Here is a 19327-nt window from a genome sequence, read left to right as displayed (position 1 = left end):
ACATAGAGACACTCATTTTTAACACTCGATTTTAACTACTATCATTTTACACCTCAGAGTTACATTAAAAGAATGTGACTCTGCTTAGAGTAAAATTAACTCTACTTTTGCAAGAAGACTATTAACACCAAAACATTTAACACTTTTGAATTTGCTGTGTAGCAAGGCCGGTGAGGCCACTCTAGATAGGAGTCAAAAATCAGCCTCGGTGGCCAACCAGGGATGCTGAAGTCAGCTGTCAGCTGACAGTGACTCAGGATATGGTGAAACTACAACTGATCTGTGAACAGCCTTCAAGGCTCTTCTTAGGCTGGAAAAACCTTCTGGGACGCTCCTTGTACTGACTAGATAAGAAGCTTCTGCTTTGGGTCAGTATCACATTACTTAAATATTGAATTTTTTTAAAACAGTAAAATTAGCCTTTTTTGGCCATATTTGCATATATATATATATATATATATATATATATATATATATATATACATATATATATATATGTGTGTATATATATATATATATATATATATATATGTGTGTATATATATATATGTGTATATATATATATATATGTGTATATATTAGGGGTGCAACGATATTCGTATCAATATTGAACCGTTTGATACAGTGCTTTCGGTTCGGTACGCATATGTATCGAACAATACAACATTTGTAATTTATTTTATCAACTTTCCTTCTGACGATGCTGTCTGTGTTGAGCGCTCAGTGAATCTGCGTTCGACTACTCTGCCTAGGCTGCACTGTCGAGCGCAGATCCACTGAGCGCTCAACACAGACAGCATCGTCAGAAGGAAGAGCGCAGGGCAAGCTAGCAAGACAGAAGTTAAGCTCTCCTTGCAACATGGACCTCCCCCACCCTCATTCAGATCTGGCGTTTGGAATTATTTTGGTTTTCATGTGACGTATGACCCTGAAGGTAAGCGAGTCATGGACTAAAGTAAAGTATGTTGGATGTGCCATGCAATGCTCAATTACATGGGTGGGAGCTAGTGTGTTAGCGCAGTTAGCTCGTTAACGTGTATATATATATATATATAGGGCTGCTCGATTATGGCAAAAATGATAATCACGATTATTTTCACTGAAATTGAGATCTCGATTATTTGACGATATTTATTTAACAATAACAATGTGTTGAATAATGACTTTAAAGATTGTCAAAAAATAATATAAAACAGTGTGCAAATACTGATAACAGTGCAAATGTTTGCAATATAAAAAATAAATGAAAAATGTAAACATCTGTGTTTAGTGAACTTTGCAGTGTTGCTCTGTGGTGCAGCTACACTGTAGCAAAGTTTACACACTGTGTCTACTTGATCCACGTCTGACTGAACCCATAATGTTTCCACACCACTGAAGTTTTTTTTTTTACCTCTTTTTAACCAACGGCAGTCACTCTCCTCTCCAAATAACTTCTGCTTAGCTTTCCGAGCTTCCCTCGGGTCCTCTTAATTGTTGTGACGCGTGTTCGAAATGCCGAGAGGTGCGCTCGATTTGTCACATGGAGCAGCGCGAGAGTAAAGCATGAGGGAGGGGCTAATAATCGGCTCAGTCATTTTTAATGATCGTTGAAAGCCCAGATCGTAATATATATATATATATATATATATATATATATATATATATATATATATATATATATATATATATATATATATATATATATAAATAAGGTGCCTAAGAAATACAGCAAGCTGTCCATACCTGAGGCCTTGGAAACTGCCAAGCAAAGACTCACAGCCTTGGCCAGCCGCTTGAGGAGGTACACCAGAGAGATAGAAGGCAGGAGAATAAACCAGCTGTTCTCCACAGAACCAGCAAAGGTGTACTCTCAGTGGCAAGGGAACAATAAGAGAACAGCACCACCAAGGCTGGAGACGGAGCAATACTGGAAGAGCATATGGGAGAAGGATGCAACCCATAACGGCAATGCTCAGTGGCTAGAGGATCTGAGGGCAGACCACAGCGACCTCCCTGAACAGGGTCCAGTAACCATCACAGTGGCAGATATCCAAGAAAGGGTCTCGACATGGTTCATGCCTACTGGCTAAAGAAGCTGACTGCACTCCACGAGCGTCTGGCAGCACAAATGAACCAGCTGCTAGTTAACGAAAGACACCCGGAATGGCTAACTGAAGGCCGGACGGTCCTGATCCCCAAGGACCCCAAGAAGGGACCGGTCCCCTCCAACTACCGACCAATAACCTGCCTCAGTACTACATGGAAGCTCCTGTCAGGCATCATATCGGCTAAGATGAACAGGCACATGGGTCAATACATGAGCGGGACACAGAAAGGAATTGGCAAGAATACCAGAGGCGCAAAACACCAGCTACTGGTAGACAGAACAATCAGCCGAGACTGCAAGACCAGACTGACCAACCTGTGCACTGCCTGGATTGATTACAAGAAGGCCTATGACTCAATGCCCCACAGCTGGATACTGGAATGCCTAGAATTGTACAAGATCAATGGGACCCTAAGAGCCTTCATCAGGAACTCAATGGGGATGTGGCGTACAACACTAGAGGCCAACTCCAAGCCCATAGCACAAGTCACCATCAAGTGCGGGATCTACCAAGGAGATGCTCTGTCCCCACTGCTGTTCTGCATAGGCCTGAACCCCCTCAGTGAGATCATTAACAAGACTGGCTACGGATACCGACTACGGAACGGAGCAGTTGTCAGCCACCTCCTGTACATGGATGACATCAAGCTGTATGCCAAGAGTGAACGAGACATCGATTCACTGATCCACACTACCAGGCTATACAGCAATGACATTGGAATGTCGTTCGGACTGGAGAAGTGTAGTCTGATGGTAACAAAGAGAGGGAAGGTAGTCAGAACTGAGGGGATTGAACTACCAGAAGGCAACATTGCAGACATAGAGGACAGTTACCGTATTTTCACGACCATAAGGTGCACTTAAAAGTCTTAGATTTTCTTCAAAAAGTACGGCGCGCCCTATAGCGCAGTGCGCCCTGTGTGTTGTAAGGAGGACGTAGTAGAGAACACCATGAGAACGCTAAAGGGTGAAGTGTGGGCGCAACCCTGAAAATGGCAAAGAGACACGCTTATGAAGCACAGTTTAAACTGAAGGCCATCAGCTACGCGGAGGAACATGGAAATCGAGCAGCGGCGAGAGAATTTAAGATTAACGAATCGATGGTTCGCAAATGGAGGAAGCTAGAAAACAAGCTCCGGCAGGTCAAGAAAACGCAGCTGAGTTTTCGCGGACATAAGGCGAGGTGGCCCGAGTTGGAGGAAAGACTCGAGCGGTGGATCATCGAGCAAAGAACAAGCGGGAGAAGCGTTTCGACGGTCACCATTCGGCTAAAAGCAGTTTCACTTTCACTTTTTATGAAACGGTGCCATTTTTCCATCCGGACCAGGACTACGGTAGCGCAGCAACTTCCAGCGGATTATAAGGAAAAGCTGGCCAACTTCCGCTCCTACTGCAGCAAACACATCGGCGACAAAAACATCCAGCCCAGCCACATCACTAACATGGACGAGGTCCCGCTCACTTTTGACATCCCGGTGAGTCACACTGTGGAGAAGAAGGGGACCAGCACGGTAGCGATACGCACAACGGGGCACAAAAAGTCTTCTTTCACTGTTGTGCTTGGCTGCCATGCTAATGGACAGAAACTGCCGCCTATGGTGATTTTTAAGAGAAAGACTTTGCCTAAAGAGAAGTTTCCAGCAGGAATCATCATTAAGGCAAATGAAAAGGGCTGGATGGATGAGGAAATGATGAAAGAGTGGCTGAGGGAGGTGTATGTAAGGAGACCAGGTGGTTTTTTCCACGCATCACCATCGCTCTTAATCTGTGACTCTATGCGTGCCCATCTCACAGCCGATGTGAAAAAACTAGTGAAACAAATGAACTGTGAGCTTGCTGTCATTCAGGAGGCCTGACAAAGGAACTCCAACCGCTGGGCATCGGTGTGAACCGCCCGTTCAAAGTAAGGCTGCGAGCGGCCTGGGAGCGATGGATGACCGATGGAGACCACAGTTTCACCAAGAGTGGAAGGCAGCGCCGGGCGAGTTACGCCACAATTTGCGAATGGATTGTAGATGCTTGGGCTAACATGTCTGCTGGCACTGTTGTTCGAGCTTTCGCAAAAGCCGGCATCATTTCCGAGGAGCCGCACGGCACGGAAAGTGACTCTGACGGTGAAGAAAGTGAACCTGGCATGTTTGATGGAGATTTAGCGCAGCTGTTCATTTCAGACACAGAGGATGAGGACTTCCATGGGTTTGATTGATGATAAAAATGTGAGTACCAAACTTTGTTTTGCTCCTGCTTTATTTTTAAATACGCACACTTGTATGCTTGTGTGTTGTTGATGATGACAATTACTGGTAATAAAAATGTGAGTAAGGTACCGAACTCAGGTTTGCTCCCGCTTTATTTTTAAATACGCATACGGTACTTGTATGCGCCCTATGATCCAGTGCGCCTTATGTGTGTGTTAAATACAGTAATGGCACACATAACTGAGACTGCGCCTTTTAGTACAGTGCGTCTTATGGTCGTGAAAATACGGTACAAGTACTTGGGGATCCCGCAGGCGAATGGGAACCATGAAGAGGCCGCTGGAAAAGCTGCAACCACCAAGTACCTGCAGAGGGTCAGGCAAGTCCTGAGGAGTCAGCTGAATGGTAAGAACAAGATCCGGGCCATCAACATGTACGCCCTGCCCGTGATCAGGTACCCTGCTGGGGTAATAGGCTGGCCAAAGTAGGAGATAGAAGCCACTGACATAAAGACAAGAAAGCTCCTTACCATGCATGGAGGGTTTCACCCCAAGTCCAGCACCCTGAGGCTGTACGCTAAACAGAAGGAAGGGGGCCGGGGACTGGTGAGTGTCAGCACCACAGTCCAGGATGAGACAACGAACATCCAAGAATACATTGGGAAGATGGCCCCAACTGACCGAGTGCTCAGTGAATACCTCAGGCAGCAGAAACCCAAGAAAGAGGAGGGAGACGAGGAACCATCATGGAAGGACAGGCCCCTGCACGGTATGTACCACCGGCAGATAGAGGAGGTGGCTGATATCCAGAAATCCTACCAGTGCTGGACAAAGCTGGACTGAAAGACAGCACAGAGGCACTAATCATGGCAGCACAAGAACAAGCTCTGAGCACAAGATCCATAGAGGCTGGGGTCTATCACACCAGGCAAGACCCCAGGTGCAGGCTGTGTAAAGATGCCCCAGAGACAATCCAGCACATAACAGCAGGGTGCAAGATGCTAGCAGGCAAGGCATACATGGAACGCCATAACCAAGTGGCCGGCATAGTGTACAGGAACATCTGTGCCGAGTATAACCTGGAAGTCCCGAGGTCAAAATGGGAGATGCCCCCAAGGGTGGTGGAGAATGACCGAGCTAAGATCCTGTGGGACTTCCAGATACAGACGGACAAAATGGTGGTGGCTAACCAACCGGACATAGTGGTAGTAGACAAACAGAAGAAGACGGCCGTAGTGATTGATGTAGCGGTTCCGAATGACAGCAATATCAGGAAGAAGGAACACGAGAAGCTGGAGAAATACCAAGGGCTCAGAGAAGAGCTCGAGAGGATGTGGAGGGTGAAGGTAACGGTGGTCCCCGTGGTAATCGGAGCACTAGGTGCGGTGACTCCCAAGCTAGGCGAGTGGCTCCAGCAGATCCCGGGAACAACATCGGAGATCTCTGTCCAGAAGAGCGCAGTCCTGGGAACAGCTAAGATACTGCGCAGGACCCTCAAGCTCCCAGGCCTTTGGTAGAGGACCCGAGCTTGAAGGATAAACCGCCCGCAGGGGCGTGCTGGGTGTGTATGTGTATATATATGTGTATATATATATGTATATATGTGTATATATGTATGTATATGTATGTATATATATGTATGTATATGTATGTATATATGTATGTATATATATGTATATGTATGTAGAAGGGGTGTGGTCTAATGACATCAACACCCTATATCAGGTGTGCATAATTATTAGGCAACGTCCTTTCCTTTGGCAAAATGGGTCAAAAGAAGGACTTGACAGGCTCAGAAAAGTCAAAAATAGTGAGATATCTTGCAGAGGGATGCAGCAGTCTCAAAATTGCAAAGCTTCTGAAGCGTGATCATCGAACAATCAAGCGTTTCATTCAAAATAGTCAACAGGGTCGCAAGAAGCGTGTGGAAAAACCAAGGCGCAAAATAACTGCCCATGAACTGAGAAAAGTCAAGCGTGCAGCTGCCAAGATGCCACTTGCCACCAGTTTGGCCATATTTCAGAGCTGCAACATCACTGGAGTGCCCAAAAGCACAAGGTGTGCAATACTCAGAGACATGGCCAAGGTAAGAAAGGCTGAAAGACGACCACCACTGAACAAGACACACAAGCTGAAACGTCAAGACTGGGCCAAGAAATATCTCAAGACTGGTTTTTCTAAGGTTTTATGGACTGATGAAATGAGAGTGAGTCTTGATGGGCCAGATGGATGGGCCCGTGGCTGGATTGGTAAAGGGCAGAGAGCTCCAGTCCCACTCAGACGCCAGCAAGGTGGAGGTGGAGTACTGGTTTGGGCTGGTATCATCAAAGATGAGCTTGTGGGGCCTTTTCGGGTTGAGGATGGAGTCAAGCTCAACTCCCAGTCCTACTGCCAGTTTCTGGAAGACACCTTCTTCAAGCAGTGGTACAGGAAGAAGTCTGCATCCTTCAAGAAAAACATGATTTCCATGCAGGACAATGCTCCATCACACGCGTCCAAGTACTCCACAGCGTGGCTGGCAAGAAAGGGTATAAAAGAAGAAAAACTAATGACATGGCCTCCTTGTTCACCTGATCTGAACCCCATTGAGAACCTGTGGTCCATCATCAAATGTGAGATTTACAAGGAGGGAAAACAGTACACCTCTCTGAACAGTGTCTGGGAGGCTGTGGTTGCTGCTGCACGCAATGTTGATGGTGAACAGATCAAAACACTGACAGAATCCATGGATGGCAGGCTTTTGAGTGTCCTTGCAAAGAAAGGTGGCTATATTGGTCGCTGATTTGTTTTTGTTTTGTTTTTTAATGTCAGAAATGTATATTTGTGAATGTGGAGATGTTATATTGGTGTCACTGGTAAAAATAAATAATTGAAATGGGTATATATTTGTTTTTGTTAAGTTGCCTAATAATTATGCACAGTAATAGTCACCTGCACACACAGATATCCCCCTAAAATAGCTAAAACTAAAAACAAACTAAAAACTACTTCCAAAAACATTCAGCTTTGATATTAATGAGTTTTTTGGGTTCATTGAGAACATGGTTGTTGTTCAATAATAACATTATTCCTCAAAAATACAACTTGCCTAATAATTCTGCACTCCCTGTATATATATATGTATGCATATAAAATTATAATAATAATAATAATAGTCTTATACGTGAATGCAGCAGCTCAGGCTCGACTGAGACATAAGGCCCTTTGCTGCATATCTTCCTCCAATTTCTCCCCCTACTTTCCTGTTAATCATCAATGCGCTATCAAATAAAGGTGAGGAGCCCAAAATAAAATTAAAAAAAATATTGAATTACCAAGCAAAATCAGTTTGAGTAATAGGCAAGAAACACAAGGAGAAATTCAAACAAGAAACGGAGAGGAACATTAGGAGTGGCCAGATAGCTTAGCTGCTAAGCACCAAAGCTGGTTGAATTAACAAATGACCAGTTGTGCACAAAACTGGCATGGAACTGAATTAGAACTAAGTAAAGTCCATGTCATACTAGGAGAAGCATCACCCGAACCCTGCCAGTGACTGGGGCCAAACTCGTTGGTACACTAAACATGGTGCCTGGTTTAAAAACACAAACGCAGTGTTGTTAAATGTGCTGTTTATCTGATGAACTAAAATATTATCACAGCATCATTGTTATAGATGTCATTTTGCTATTGTGTTGCTCATCTCAGCTTTAATTAAAGGGGGTGAACAAAAACATTGTCTTAATCATTGAACAATTATAGCGGTACATCTGAAGTTCCCAGAGTGCCTTTCAGTGGACAGTTGACTCAGAACCTGTAACACAGGCGGCCGTGGGTGGTGCTTGATTATTTCTTCATCAGCTAAGCTAATAAAAAGCTCTGGAGTTTCAGATATGGCAGCTGAATCTGGAAGCTGTTGCTGTGAGCCCACAGTGTGCAGTCAGAGTACGTAAAGCAAGTGAACCAGGCTGTCAAGTAAGTGAAGCAGTTCTGTTGGTCTTGTTTAATATTTTATAATAGTACACAGGGCATTTAACAGCAACATTATTGAGGATTCAGTTTGGACTTTTTATTTAACAGATCATAATCAAAGCTCAGAACAGTTAGGTTTGAGTATAAGGAGGATAGCAGAGACTAGGCTACAACAGTAATTATCAAGAAAACCCACTGAAGGAAAATGTATATGTGTGAATTATTAAGACTTCATGCAGTCACTAAAGCAATGAAGCATTTTGCATCTCAATAATAATCTGAACCTCTTTGTTAGAGTAGTTGGGAAATAAAACACATATGGGAACATCGACCTTAAATGCTGTATGCTTTCTCCTACCGAGACGTGGGAAGATAACCTGGAAAGTTATTCTTAGTAGCATATTTAGCTTTGTTGCTACAAACAGGAGTTGGAGTTCATCCACAGGGTTAGAGACTCATTGGAGAGCAGCTGATACTGGTACTGATTGGTGTTCGGCAAATAAAATCATTGCAGAGGAGAAACTTCTAGTTATTTCATATTTTATTGAAACAAGCTGCAGGTGTGCATATAATCCTGTATCAAAGTACTTTACAGTTATGAATATTGCATAGCCCAGTTTAGAAATGATAATTCTGTGTTTTTCTTCATAAAAGCCTTAACAGTTCACATGCCATGTAGTTAAAGACATAATAGCTTCATTGTTCAAATGCCTGAAAGAAAGAAGCCAGCAGCCTGGTCAACAGAAAGAAAATTTAGTCTCATGCCCTGTTTTTCCTCTCCAAACACTTAGATGAGCCATCTGCCTCTATAAATAGATTAAAAGGAATGTCAATGTGAATGAGAAGGACAGAAAGAGGAAGGACGGGGGATGGGTTGGATAGTAGAAAGATAATGATATCAATATAGCAGGGAGCACATTACAATTTACAAGAGAATGTCTGAGGAAATATACAAGATACAAAAACGTTGAGAAAACTGAACATGTGACTAGAATCTCTCTCTCTGTCCTCTGGTTTTCACTTACCCCTAAATTCAGCAGTGACAGCAAAACCTTTCTTCCATGATTGGCTTATCCCAGTGCTGCTGCCCTTCACTGACCCCTGATTTCCTGGTTCAAAGCGAAACATTAAGATATTCCCAACTGTTTCAAACTTCCACTGATTAATTTTCGTACAGGCAGCACTGACTGGTTTTGCAAGTAGGTTCATCCATTATAAACTGACACACTGAAGCACCGGCTGTGTGCAAATATACAAACCTGTCACCAGTCACCTCTGACAGGTGAGACATTTGAGTTCGTTACATTTAGATTGTTTTCTCCTGCATTCCACACACTGGCTGTGAAAACAAACCTTATATATTCCACACTTTATACCATTGTTGAGTAATATTATTAGCTTCATCTTTGAACAGATTTTTTTCTCTATCCTAATGAACCCTAATGGGTCTAACTTTTCAGCAGACTGATTTATGCAACTTTGCTCAGAATCAGTTCCAGGCTAATCGACTCTATGTCAGACAAGTTGTAGGTAGGGGTGGCTGATGTGGCCCAAAATTCATATCTCGATATTCTTTAGCTGGATGGCGATATACGAAAAGAGAGTTCTTAGTCAAAGCTGTGTCCCAGATGTCACACAGGCACTTTTATTAACATACAGCGCAGATGTACATGAAACAATTACTCAGAAATAAATGATCAATATTTATTAAATAATAATGCTCCATAAATAAAATAAAACTATGTTGTTTTTGTGCACAACAAAAAGCTGTGCAGTCAAAATGTAAACTAACAGACACTGAGCATAATAACAAACACAGATTTCACAGCTGCTCTGTTCCCAAGTTCTACTGCGTGACCGACAGCCTGGAGTTTGAATCCGCTTCCTAACCGTGTCTCTTACAGGTGCCATTTGTGGTCCTTGTAGGGCTTTGGAGTTGAAGTCACGCCACAAGCTATTGTGGGAGCGTGGCGCCATTTTTCTGGGCCACAAATCAAAACGAAGACACTGTATTGGAAGGACGGTTGCTAGAAACATGCTTAAAAGCAGTTTAAAAGAAAAAGGACGGTACAGAGACAGCTTGCGTCCGGATGCAAAGAGACGGTACTTGCAGAAAATAGCGTGCATTGGAAATGTGGACCTGTTTGAAATACGGCCGTGGAGTAGAAACCCCGAAGACCAACTGCTATTGACGTAGCCTGACATATTCTCGTACCTTGTCTGTGGAGTCAGCGCATGCAAGGTGAACCAGTTTCGCAATTATAGATCTCTGGAGGGACACATCCAATTCACCAAAGATTGGGTACAAGATTTGTGAGTACGTCGTCATTCAAACAAAGGTAAGTCAGCTCGAGTACTGCGAGTAAAATGCGTTTGATTTCCCTGCAAACATTCAGATTAGTGCAGCATAAATTCATTCATGGGGGAAACTACAGTGAGAACATGTGGAGGCTGTTAGAGGGATAACACAGTGAGTTCAGTGCATTGATGTGACATTGTCCTGAAGGATTTAGTCATTCTCTATGGTTAAAGAAATTACACTAATTTATTCATATTTATTATAAATAATCCTAATTATACATCTTGCTTCCGTGTTTGTATCGTGTGTCACTAAAAGTAAATTTTATTTTAGTTTTATACATTGATCAATGACCTGCAGAATCTCCTTATCATATTACGTGTCCATAATTGTCACTTAAAGTCAAACTTTATGCTTTCTCCATCTCTAAAGTGATGACATCCTTGCATTACATACTTTAGGTTCATTTTCTGCAGGCAGATTTACACTATAACCTGCAGCGTTCTATAGATGGACACATAAAGAAATGAAAAATGACATGTATGTGCTAACTTTCTAAACACTTTGTTACATTTGTGATAAATGGATTAGAAAGTAGATCAAACACATTTGTGTCGGCCTTGGCTCATTATAGTTCTTGTCTTTAAATTAACTTTGTATGTTTCAGGTCCTGCACTCTCAAAGACTGAATGAACCAGCATTGCAGCCATGGGTCACTGTGAGCATCACAGGGAAGGTTGAAGACGCCCACTGCAGCTGTAAGGCCGGAGTCGCGGAGACCTGCAGCCATGTCGCTGCAACAGTGCTGATCCATGGCACCAGGACTGTTACAGATGAACCTTCATACTGGGGTTTGCTGGGTAATGTGACCAAGATACAGCCAGAGGTTGGCCATAAGATAGACGTCTCCTCTTCAGCTGCCCAAAAAAGGCTCTCAATCAAAACATAAACAGACCATCTGTAGTGACAGGTAAAAGGAGCCGTCCTCAAAACAGAAAAATCCCACCTGCTACTGTGGAGGAGTCGTCACTGCTATTGGATACTTTGCTGGAACACAGTAAAGCTGTGGGTTGTGGGAATGACCCATAATGTTTTATCTAGGGGTCTAGATTTATGCCTGTAGTGCACTGCTGTGTAAATAATTTGCATTTACTGAATATGTACTATATATGTATATGTTCATTTACTGAATATGTACTGACTGAGTCCCACTGTTCAAAAGTTGAATAAAGAAACAAACAAATGTTTGCCTTTTTTCTTTAATTAAAACCACTTTAAAGAAAATCACATCAGTTACAATGATGTCATTTATAGTTTATAAAAGACAATGTTTACACATGACAGCATTTACATGATATCACCCACTACTAACACTACTTAATTTACTGTATCTTCTGAAAAATTACTGCTATTTATATTTAACATATTTTATATTTATAATATTTAACAGTAGCGATTTTCATTTGTCCCTGGTTTTACTACCACACTGTTCGCCAAACGCAGCAAACCTTCTCTGTCTTATCCAGAAGGGTCACCCCTTCACCCTCACATGCAAGAAGTAATCTGATTGGCATGGTGGTATGTTTGAAGCAAGGATTTCGGAGTGGCCCTTGTGTAGCGCTGGAACCCAGTAATGATGTGTTTCATCCATTTCATAGGCTGGTTTGCTGCAATAATGCCAAATAATTAGCAACAATATTACGTTGAAGCACAATATGTATTACTCCGCGAGGCTCCTACCACATAAAATCGGTTTGAGGTCAGTAAGCACAAGCAGAATTCAAACATGAGGCGCACTGTCGATTTTTCAGATTTCGTTAATCTCGTTAAAATGAAGTTAACGTCATAACTGCATTAACGCGGCAAATCTCTGTTAACGAGTTACCACAGATAGCCCCGGGTAATGCAACTATAGCGTTAACATCCTTTTAAACAGAGTAACGCTGTAGCACTAAAATAGTAATCTCCAAATGTTTTCTTTTTACCGAGCAGCTCCTCTTTGATAGCTGCTGTGTCTGTCCTGTCGTTGCCTGCAGGTGAAGCGATGGGGAGTCATGTTCAGTGAAGGAGAGAGGCGAGGCGTAGAGACAGAAGTGGACGAAAGAGAGGCAAACTTGCGGCTCCACAAGTATAATTATAACGTAACATAGACTATATTGATATAAATGATATTGTCACATCTCATATCTTGTATAAAAATATATCAATGTATTTAAAAACTCGATATATTTTCCTTTGTGCCTCAGAATATAAGGGACTGCATATAAAAATGGCTGTAATTCATCATTTTGCTTTAAAAATCACCCTTTTAAAAAACTTTATTTTAGGTGTTTTATACACTTATATACTGTGTAAAAGTCTTAAGCTACTTCTCATTTTCATGTATATTTTCCTTCCAAGGAGCCAGACTTTCTTGTCATTTTTAAACTGGTCTTGAGCAACACTTTGCTAGACTTTCTGTTTTTTGAAAGTTTGTCTTTGCCGTGGAGGCCTTTTTATTTGCGGTGTTCTTTCTTTCTGGATTTCTTTCAGTCTCCAACCTTCCTTTCATATCAAACATCCTTGAAAGAATAGTTGTCTGCAGATCATCTGCAGAGGAATGGCTTATTGGAAGAGTTTCAGTCAGGTTTCAGAGCTCATCACAGCACAGAAACAGCTTTAGTGAAGGTTACAAATGATCTTCTTATGGCCTCTGACAGTGGACTCATCTCTGTGCTTGTCCTGCTAGACCTCAGTGCAACGTTCGATACTGTCGACCATAATATCCTATTAGAGCGATTAGAACATGCTGTAGGTATTACAGGTACTGCGCTGCAGTGGTTTGTATCACATTTATCCGATAGACTCCTTTTTTCATGTAGAGTCACATATTGAGGTTAATTATGGAGTTCCACAGGGTTCAGTGCTAGGCCCAGTTTTGTTTACATTATTCAGTGTTTTCTTTTGACGGTGTCATTAGAAGGCATACCATACATTTTCACTGCTATGCAGATGACACCCAGCTTTATTGGTCTATAATGCCAGATAACACATAGCAATTAGGAGGTATGTGTTACCTCCTAATTGCAGAAATGTATTAAAGACAAAGACCTGGATAACCTCTAATATAGGCTTCTAAATTGAGATAGACCTTATAGTACTCTATCACCCAAGAGAACACTTCACTCTCGCACTTACTTGTTGTTCCTAAGGTATTTAAAAGTAGAAGGGAGGCAGAGCCTTCAGCTTTCAGACTCATCTTCTGTGGAACCAGCTTCCAGTTTGGATTCAGGAGACAGACACTATCTCTACTTTTAAGATTAGGCTTCAAACTTTCCTTTTTGCTAAAGCATATAGTTAGGGCTGGACCAGGTGACCCTGAATCCTCCCTTAGTTATGCTGCAATAGACGTAGGCTGCTGGGGGATTCCCATGATGCATTGAGTGTTTCTTCTTCAGTCACCTTTCTCACTCACTTTGTGCTAATAGACTTTTTCTATGCAAATAAAATTGAATTTGAATTAAACTTGTTGTAGTTCATTATTCAATTTGGTAATAGGCCTATTGACTAAATGACGGGCAAAACAATCAGCAACAACAACACATTTTACTTCCTCATATCACTCTTCAGTCTTTTACTTCCAGAAAGGAAACACGTGAAATGTTCAACGTGGTCTCACAGCAGTTTGTGAAATATTTGTATTTAATCTTTATATCAATTTGGTCAGGTTTAGGCACTAAATGCAGGATGTCTCTGTCCGATGATAAATTGTACATTTTTACACAACGTCTGCTGTATTTGAAGGGTTATCAGATACAGAATTTTTAATTGTGTTCCTCTAGATGGGCCTTTTCCGAGGCAAGGCACTATATAAGAACCAGTCCATCTATCATTGAATAACTGTGGCTGACTGGCTGTGTGTGTTCCAGGATAATGGCGAGGACTCCCATCGTATCTCTCCCAGTCCCGTGGTGCACGTTCGGGGTCTGTGTGAGGCTGTGGTGGAGGCAGACCTGATAGATGCCCTGGAAAAGTTTGGACCCATATGGTGAGACAGCAACTAGTGTGTACACTATTCGAGTGTTTCTGCTTTGAAGATATCTGAAACTTGAAAGTGTCCTTGAATGCATTTGATGATTGCAGGTATCGATTATTTTAGTCATTGAGTATTCTGGGGATTTCTCCATTGATTAATCAGGTAATCAGATAGGAAAGACTTTTGTGTAATTAATGAGCAATAATAAATATTCAACAGAGAAAATCACAGGTGTTTCAAAAGGAACTGCTCATTGGTTTCCATTTTAGAAACTACACTGTTTCAACAATTTAACTGCATGCATTTGTCAGAAAACTACTACAGTATTTACATATCATATTAAAACTGATGGTCACTTTGACGGGGCTCCAGCATTGCTCTGGATAGTGACTGAACCATTGCAACGTCTTAAGACCTTTCTTTTTTCAGCCATCCCCTATCTACAGCAGTAACATATCTGTTGTTGTTCTGCATGACCCAATTTTGACTAAACTTCAGCTGTTGGTCAGATGGCCTTTTATTTGATTATACAATACTTTGACATACAGAGGGGTTTTGTGTCTGAAGCAATTAGAACAAGACAAGGCTATTGACCGGACCTCATACAGCAGGCTGTACCCAGGGGAAGCTACACTAAGTCTGTACAGTTTACCGAAGATACATAAACAGGGTGCACCTTTAAGACCGACTGTCTGTATGATCAACTCTGTCACCTATAACATCTTAAAGTTTCTGGCTTTGATCCTCAATTCGTCCCTGTGGCTTTTAAACCCCAAAACACGCTGCACCAAAAACCGGTCCACCCCAAGAATCGGGTCCCCCGACACAAACAGAGTAACATAGTAACATAGTAACATAGTAACATAACATGCTGTTAAGTGCCAGGACAATGATTTATACATCGGGGAAACCAAACAACCTCTGGCGAAGAGGATGGCAGAACACAGAAGAGCCACCTCGTCAGGCCAGGACTCTGCAGTCTATTCACACTACAGGCCAGTGGACACTCTTTCAATGATGAGGATGTAACATCCTGGACAGGAAGCAACGCTGGTTTGAGTCAAGGAGGCCATTTACGTGAAAAGGGAAAGACCATCTCTGAATCGAGGAGGGGGCCTAAGGGTACATCTGTCACCATCTTACAATGCTGTGATTGCAGCCATTCCCCAACTCTCTGTGAATGGGACTCATGATTATTAATCAATGGTCATGAGTCACCTCACAGCCCATTGTTCATTCAACAAGCTGTGAACTGGACATGTGTGTGCTTAATAGACTGGCAAATTACAGCAGGATTTTCCTATCCTCGGTCAGAAGGCACAGGTGACTTATATGATGAAAGAGAGGGTCCACAGCAATGATAATTAGGGTTCTTTTAATCCAAACATCTCCAGAAGTGAATTCGTGTGAGTATATGTATATGTGTGTGTGTGGTTCTGTAAAATAACAGAAATTACAATTAGCAAACAATTAAAGTCAACCAAACTGGTCTAAATAATATGTACCATCTTAGCAGTGGTTAGAGGGGGTCCGTGGAACAGTCTATATACACAAATCACAGGGGTTTTCTACAGCCGCCCCCTAATGTGTATAGCACATTAGTAAACATCAAAAACCCATGTGAATATAACTAAGGACGTTCAGCTGACAGTTCAGGTAACGTGATAAGTTTTGACACAGGCCGTTGGTATTTATGTTCCCCAATAGCGACTTCAGCTACTCGCACCTGTCCATCCGGGCTGGGAAATACCTGTGTTACCCGTCCTACGGACCAGGAAGCCCGTGGGAGCTGATAGTCCACCACCATGACAGTCTGTCCCACTTTCAAAGGTGGAGTAGTCTGGTTCCACTTCTGGCGAGGCTGCAGTCCAGGCAGGTAGCGCTGAATGAACTGAGTCCAGAACCGGTCCGCTATGACTTGGCTGTGACGCCATTTTCGCCTTCCAAGTTCTTCTCTGGTGCCATATACTGCCTGGGGAAGGGAAGCATCGCGCCGCCCCATGAGCAACATATTTGGCGTGATCGGGTCAACATCTGCAATATCCGAGGAAACGTATCCCAGTGGCTTGGAATTAAGTATGCCCTCTACTTCAATAAGAACAGTAAGCAACAAATCCTCTGGCACCGCTTGACCTTTGAGGGCAACTTGAAGTGCAGATTTGACTGAACGGATCTCCCGTTCCCAGGCTCCCCCAAAATGTGGAGCATGCGGAGGGTTGAAGTGGAAAGTGATGCTCTGTTCACTGAGCTTCTCCTGCAGTCGTGGCTCCATCACTTTGAATGCCTCCTGCAGCTCTCTGTCTCCTCCTCTGAAATTGGTGCCCTGATCACTCAGTATTTCAAAGGGTTTTCCTCTTCGAGCAATAAATCTGCGCAGAGCCATGAGAAAGGAGTCAGTGTCCATACCAGTGAGAAGGTCGAGGTGAATGCAGCGGGTCGTAAGGCATTTAAATATAATGCCCCACCGTTTTTCTTGTCTCCTGCCTATCTTTATAGTGAAAGGGCCAAAACAGTCAATTCCTGTGGACCAGAATGGCGGCTGATTTAATCGCAAGCGGGTAGCAGGGAGATCAGACATCTTCGGTGAAACAGGCTTGGCTCTCCACTTCTTACACTCCAAACAGCGATACTGATGCTTCCTTATGGCCTGTCTGCCTCTTAAAATCCAATACCTGCGTCTCAATTCGGCAAAGACACGTTCTGGGCCAGGATGCAGGAGACGTGTATCATAGTCTTTGATGATGAGCTGAGTAGTAGGATGGTCTGGTGACAACACGATAGGATGCAGAGTGTCAACATCCATCTGCTCTGCTCGCCGGAGACGTCCACCTACTCGTATGAGGCCAAGCTGACTGTCATATTCGGGAGAAAGGTTGCTCAGTCTGCTGTCTTTGTACACCTCTTTCCCAGATTTAAGGGTGTGTACTTCAACAGGGAAGCTTTCTTGTTGCGCCTGTTTGAGAATTTGAACTTCTGTCTCTAGTCGTTGTGCTGCTGACATAGGGAGGCCAGCCGCCCCGTGAGAAGACAGGTGGGTGGCCTGCACCAAATCAGCCCAGGTGTTGTATGCAGGATCAGACTGTGCCAAATCTGTAGTGACATAGGCACAGAAAGCTGATTTCTTTAACTCAGTATTATCTTCAGTGTCTGTACTCACAGTAGGTCGTGCTGGCCACTGCTCAGATGCTTGTCTCAGGAAGGGGGGCCCATCCATCCACTGGCTAGGTTTTGACAGCTCACGTAATGGTTTTCCCCGGGTGATGTCATCTGCTGGGTTCAAAGCCGAGGGGACATACCTCCAGCTGGCGGCCTCAGTCAGCTCCTGTATTTCGGCAATACGAGTACCTACAAACACTTTATAGTGACAGGACTCGGACTGGATCCAGTTCAACACAGTGGTAGAATCGGTCCATAAAGTAGTCTCACTAATGGGCAGAGTAAGCTCACTGAGGAGGAGTCTAGACAGTTGTGCCCCAGCCAGTACAGCACACAGCTCTAAACGGGGAATTGACAGTTTCTTGCGGGGAGCTACACGTGATCTGGCCATGATAAAGGCAGTGTGAACCTCATGTTCTGCCGATTTAAATCTCAAATATGCCACTGCTCCGTAAGCACTCTCTGACGCATCACAGAATACATGCAGCTGGAAAGTTCCCTCTTGGGTTGCTGGGGCTATGTAGCATCTAGGCAGACAGATTTCTTGTAGATACTGTAGCTCACTCACCCACTCTTGCCACCGCTGGAGTAACTCGCCCTCGATGGGATCATCCCAGTTCCTGTCATTCTGCCACAGACGTTGAACAATAACCTTTGCCCGGGTCGTGAAGGGGATGATGAAGCCCAGTGGGTCGTATTGAGAGGCGAGGATGCTGTAGATATTTCTCATGGTTGACTCCTGAGGAACCACTGGCCGACATCTGTAGGCAATCTGGTCTGTGGAGCAGTGCCATGCCAAGCCTAAGGTTGGTTCTTGGGGATCTGGTTGGTGTTCAGTCAACCACAGCTCGCAGGTAGGGGACTTTGCTTCAGAGGGGAGATGAGCAATGGCCTCTGGGTAGTTACTTGCCCACTGTCGGATTTCGAAACCACCAGTAGATAGCAACTCTCTGATGTTATCGACAAGTGGTCGTGCCTGCAAAGCAAAGGGCAGAGATTGCAAACAGTTATCGACATAAAATGAGCGCAGCACTGAGTCTAGTACTTGTTCATTGCCATCTTTATGATCCTGCACATGGCGCTGAAGGGCATACGTGGCACAACAGGGGCTGCATGTGGTTCCAAAGGGCAGGACACACCACTCATAAATGTCCGGGCTCCGATCTCTTTCCATATCTCTCCACACGAATCTCAGCAGGGGCCGGTCGTGCGGAAGAAGCCGCACCTGATGGAACATACCTCGTATGTCCCCACTCACAGCAACAGGGTGCTCCCTAAATCTCAACAGGACACCTATTAAGGATGGACCGAGAGTTGGACCTGGTAGCAGCTGATCGTTAAGACAGTCTTGCCTGTATTGGAAGGAACAGTTGAAAACTATCCTAGGCTTATTGTTATGATGCACAATATGATGGGGAATGAACCAGGATTCATCTGTGCGGTTTGCCTCTTCAGGAGTGAGTTTCCTTACATAACCTGCTTGTTCCAGTTTGTGTATTTCTGCATTGTACACAGCCGCTAGATCAGGATCTTTAATCAGGCGCTTCTCTGTGGACCGAAGGAGAGCCATCACTGCGTCATGGTCAGTTCGTAGTTTAGTGGAGTCTCTGCGGCGGAGCA

The 19327-nt window shown here is 43.5% G+C and overlaps 1 protein-coding gene across 1 annotated transcript in view; it reads left to right on the top strand.

The window, feature by feature from the left end:
- LOC146561777 (heterogeneous nuclear ribonucleoprotein L-like) overlaps positions 1-19327 on the top strand; it is an 84834-nt gene that overhangs the window by 11930 nt on the left and 53577 nt on the right. The window contains exon 2 of the mRNA XM_085243076.1: positions 14445-14563. Coding sequence (XP_085099202.1) covers positions 14445-14563 — 119 coding nt within the window. The remainder of the gene's footprint in view (positions 1-14444; positions 14564-19327) is intronic.

Source organism: Mchenga conophoros, linkage group LG13 (assembly GCF_057382185.1).
Source record: "Mchenga conophoros isolate Kocher_MC1m ecotype Shallow Benthic linkage group LG13, M_conophoros_male_GT1.1, whole genome shotgun sequence".
NCBI lineage: Eukaryota > Metazoa > Chordata > Actinopteri > Cichliformes > Cichlidae > Mchenga > Mchenga conophoros.
Note: the sequence above shows the minus strand (reverse complement) of the source record. Positions and strands in the feature narration are given on the sequence as shown.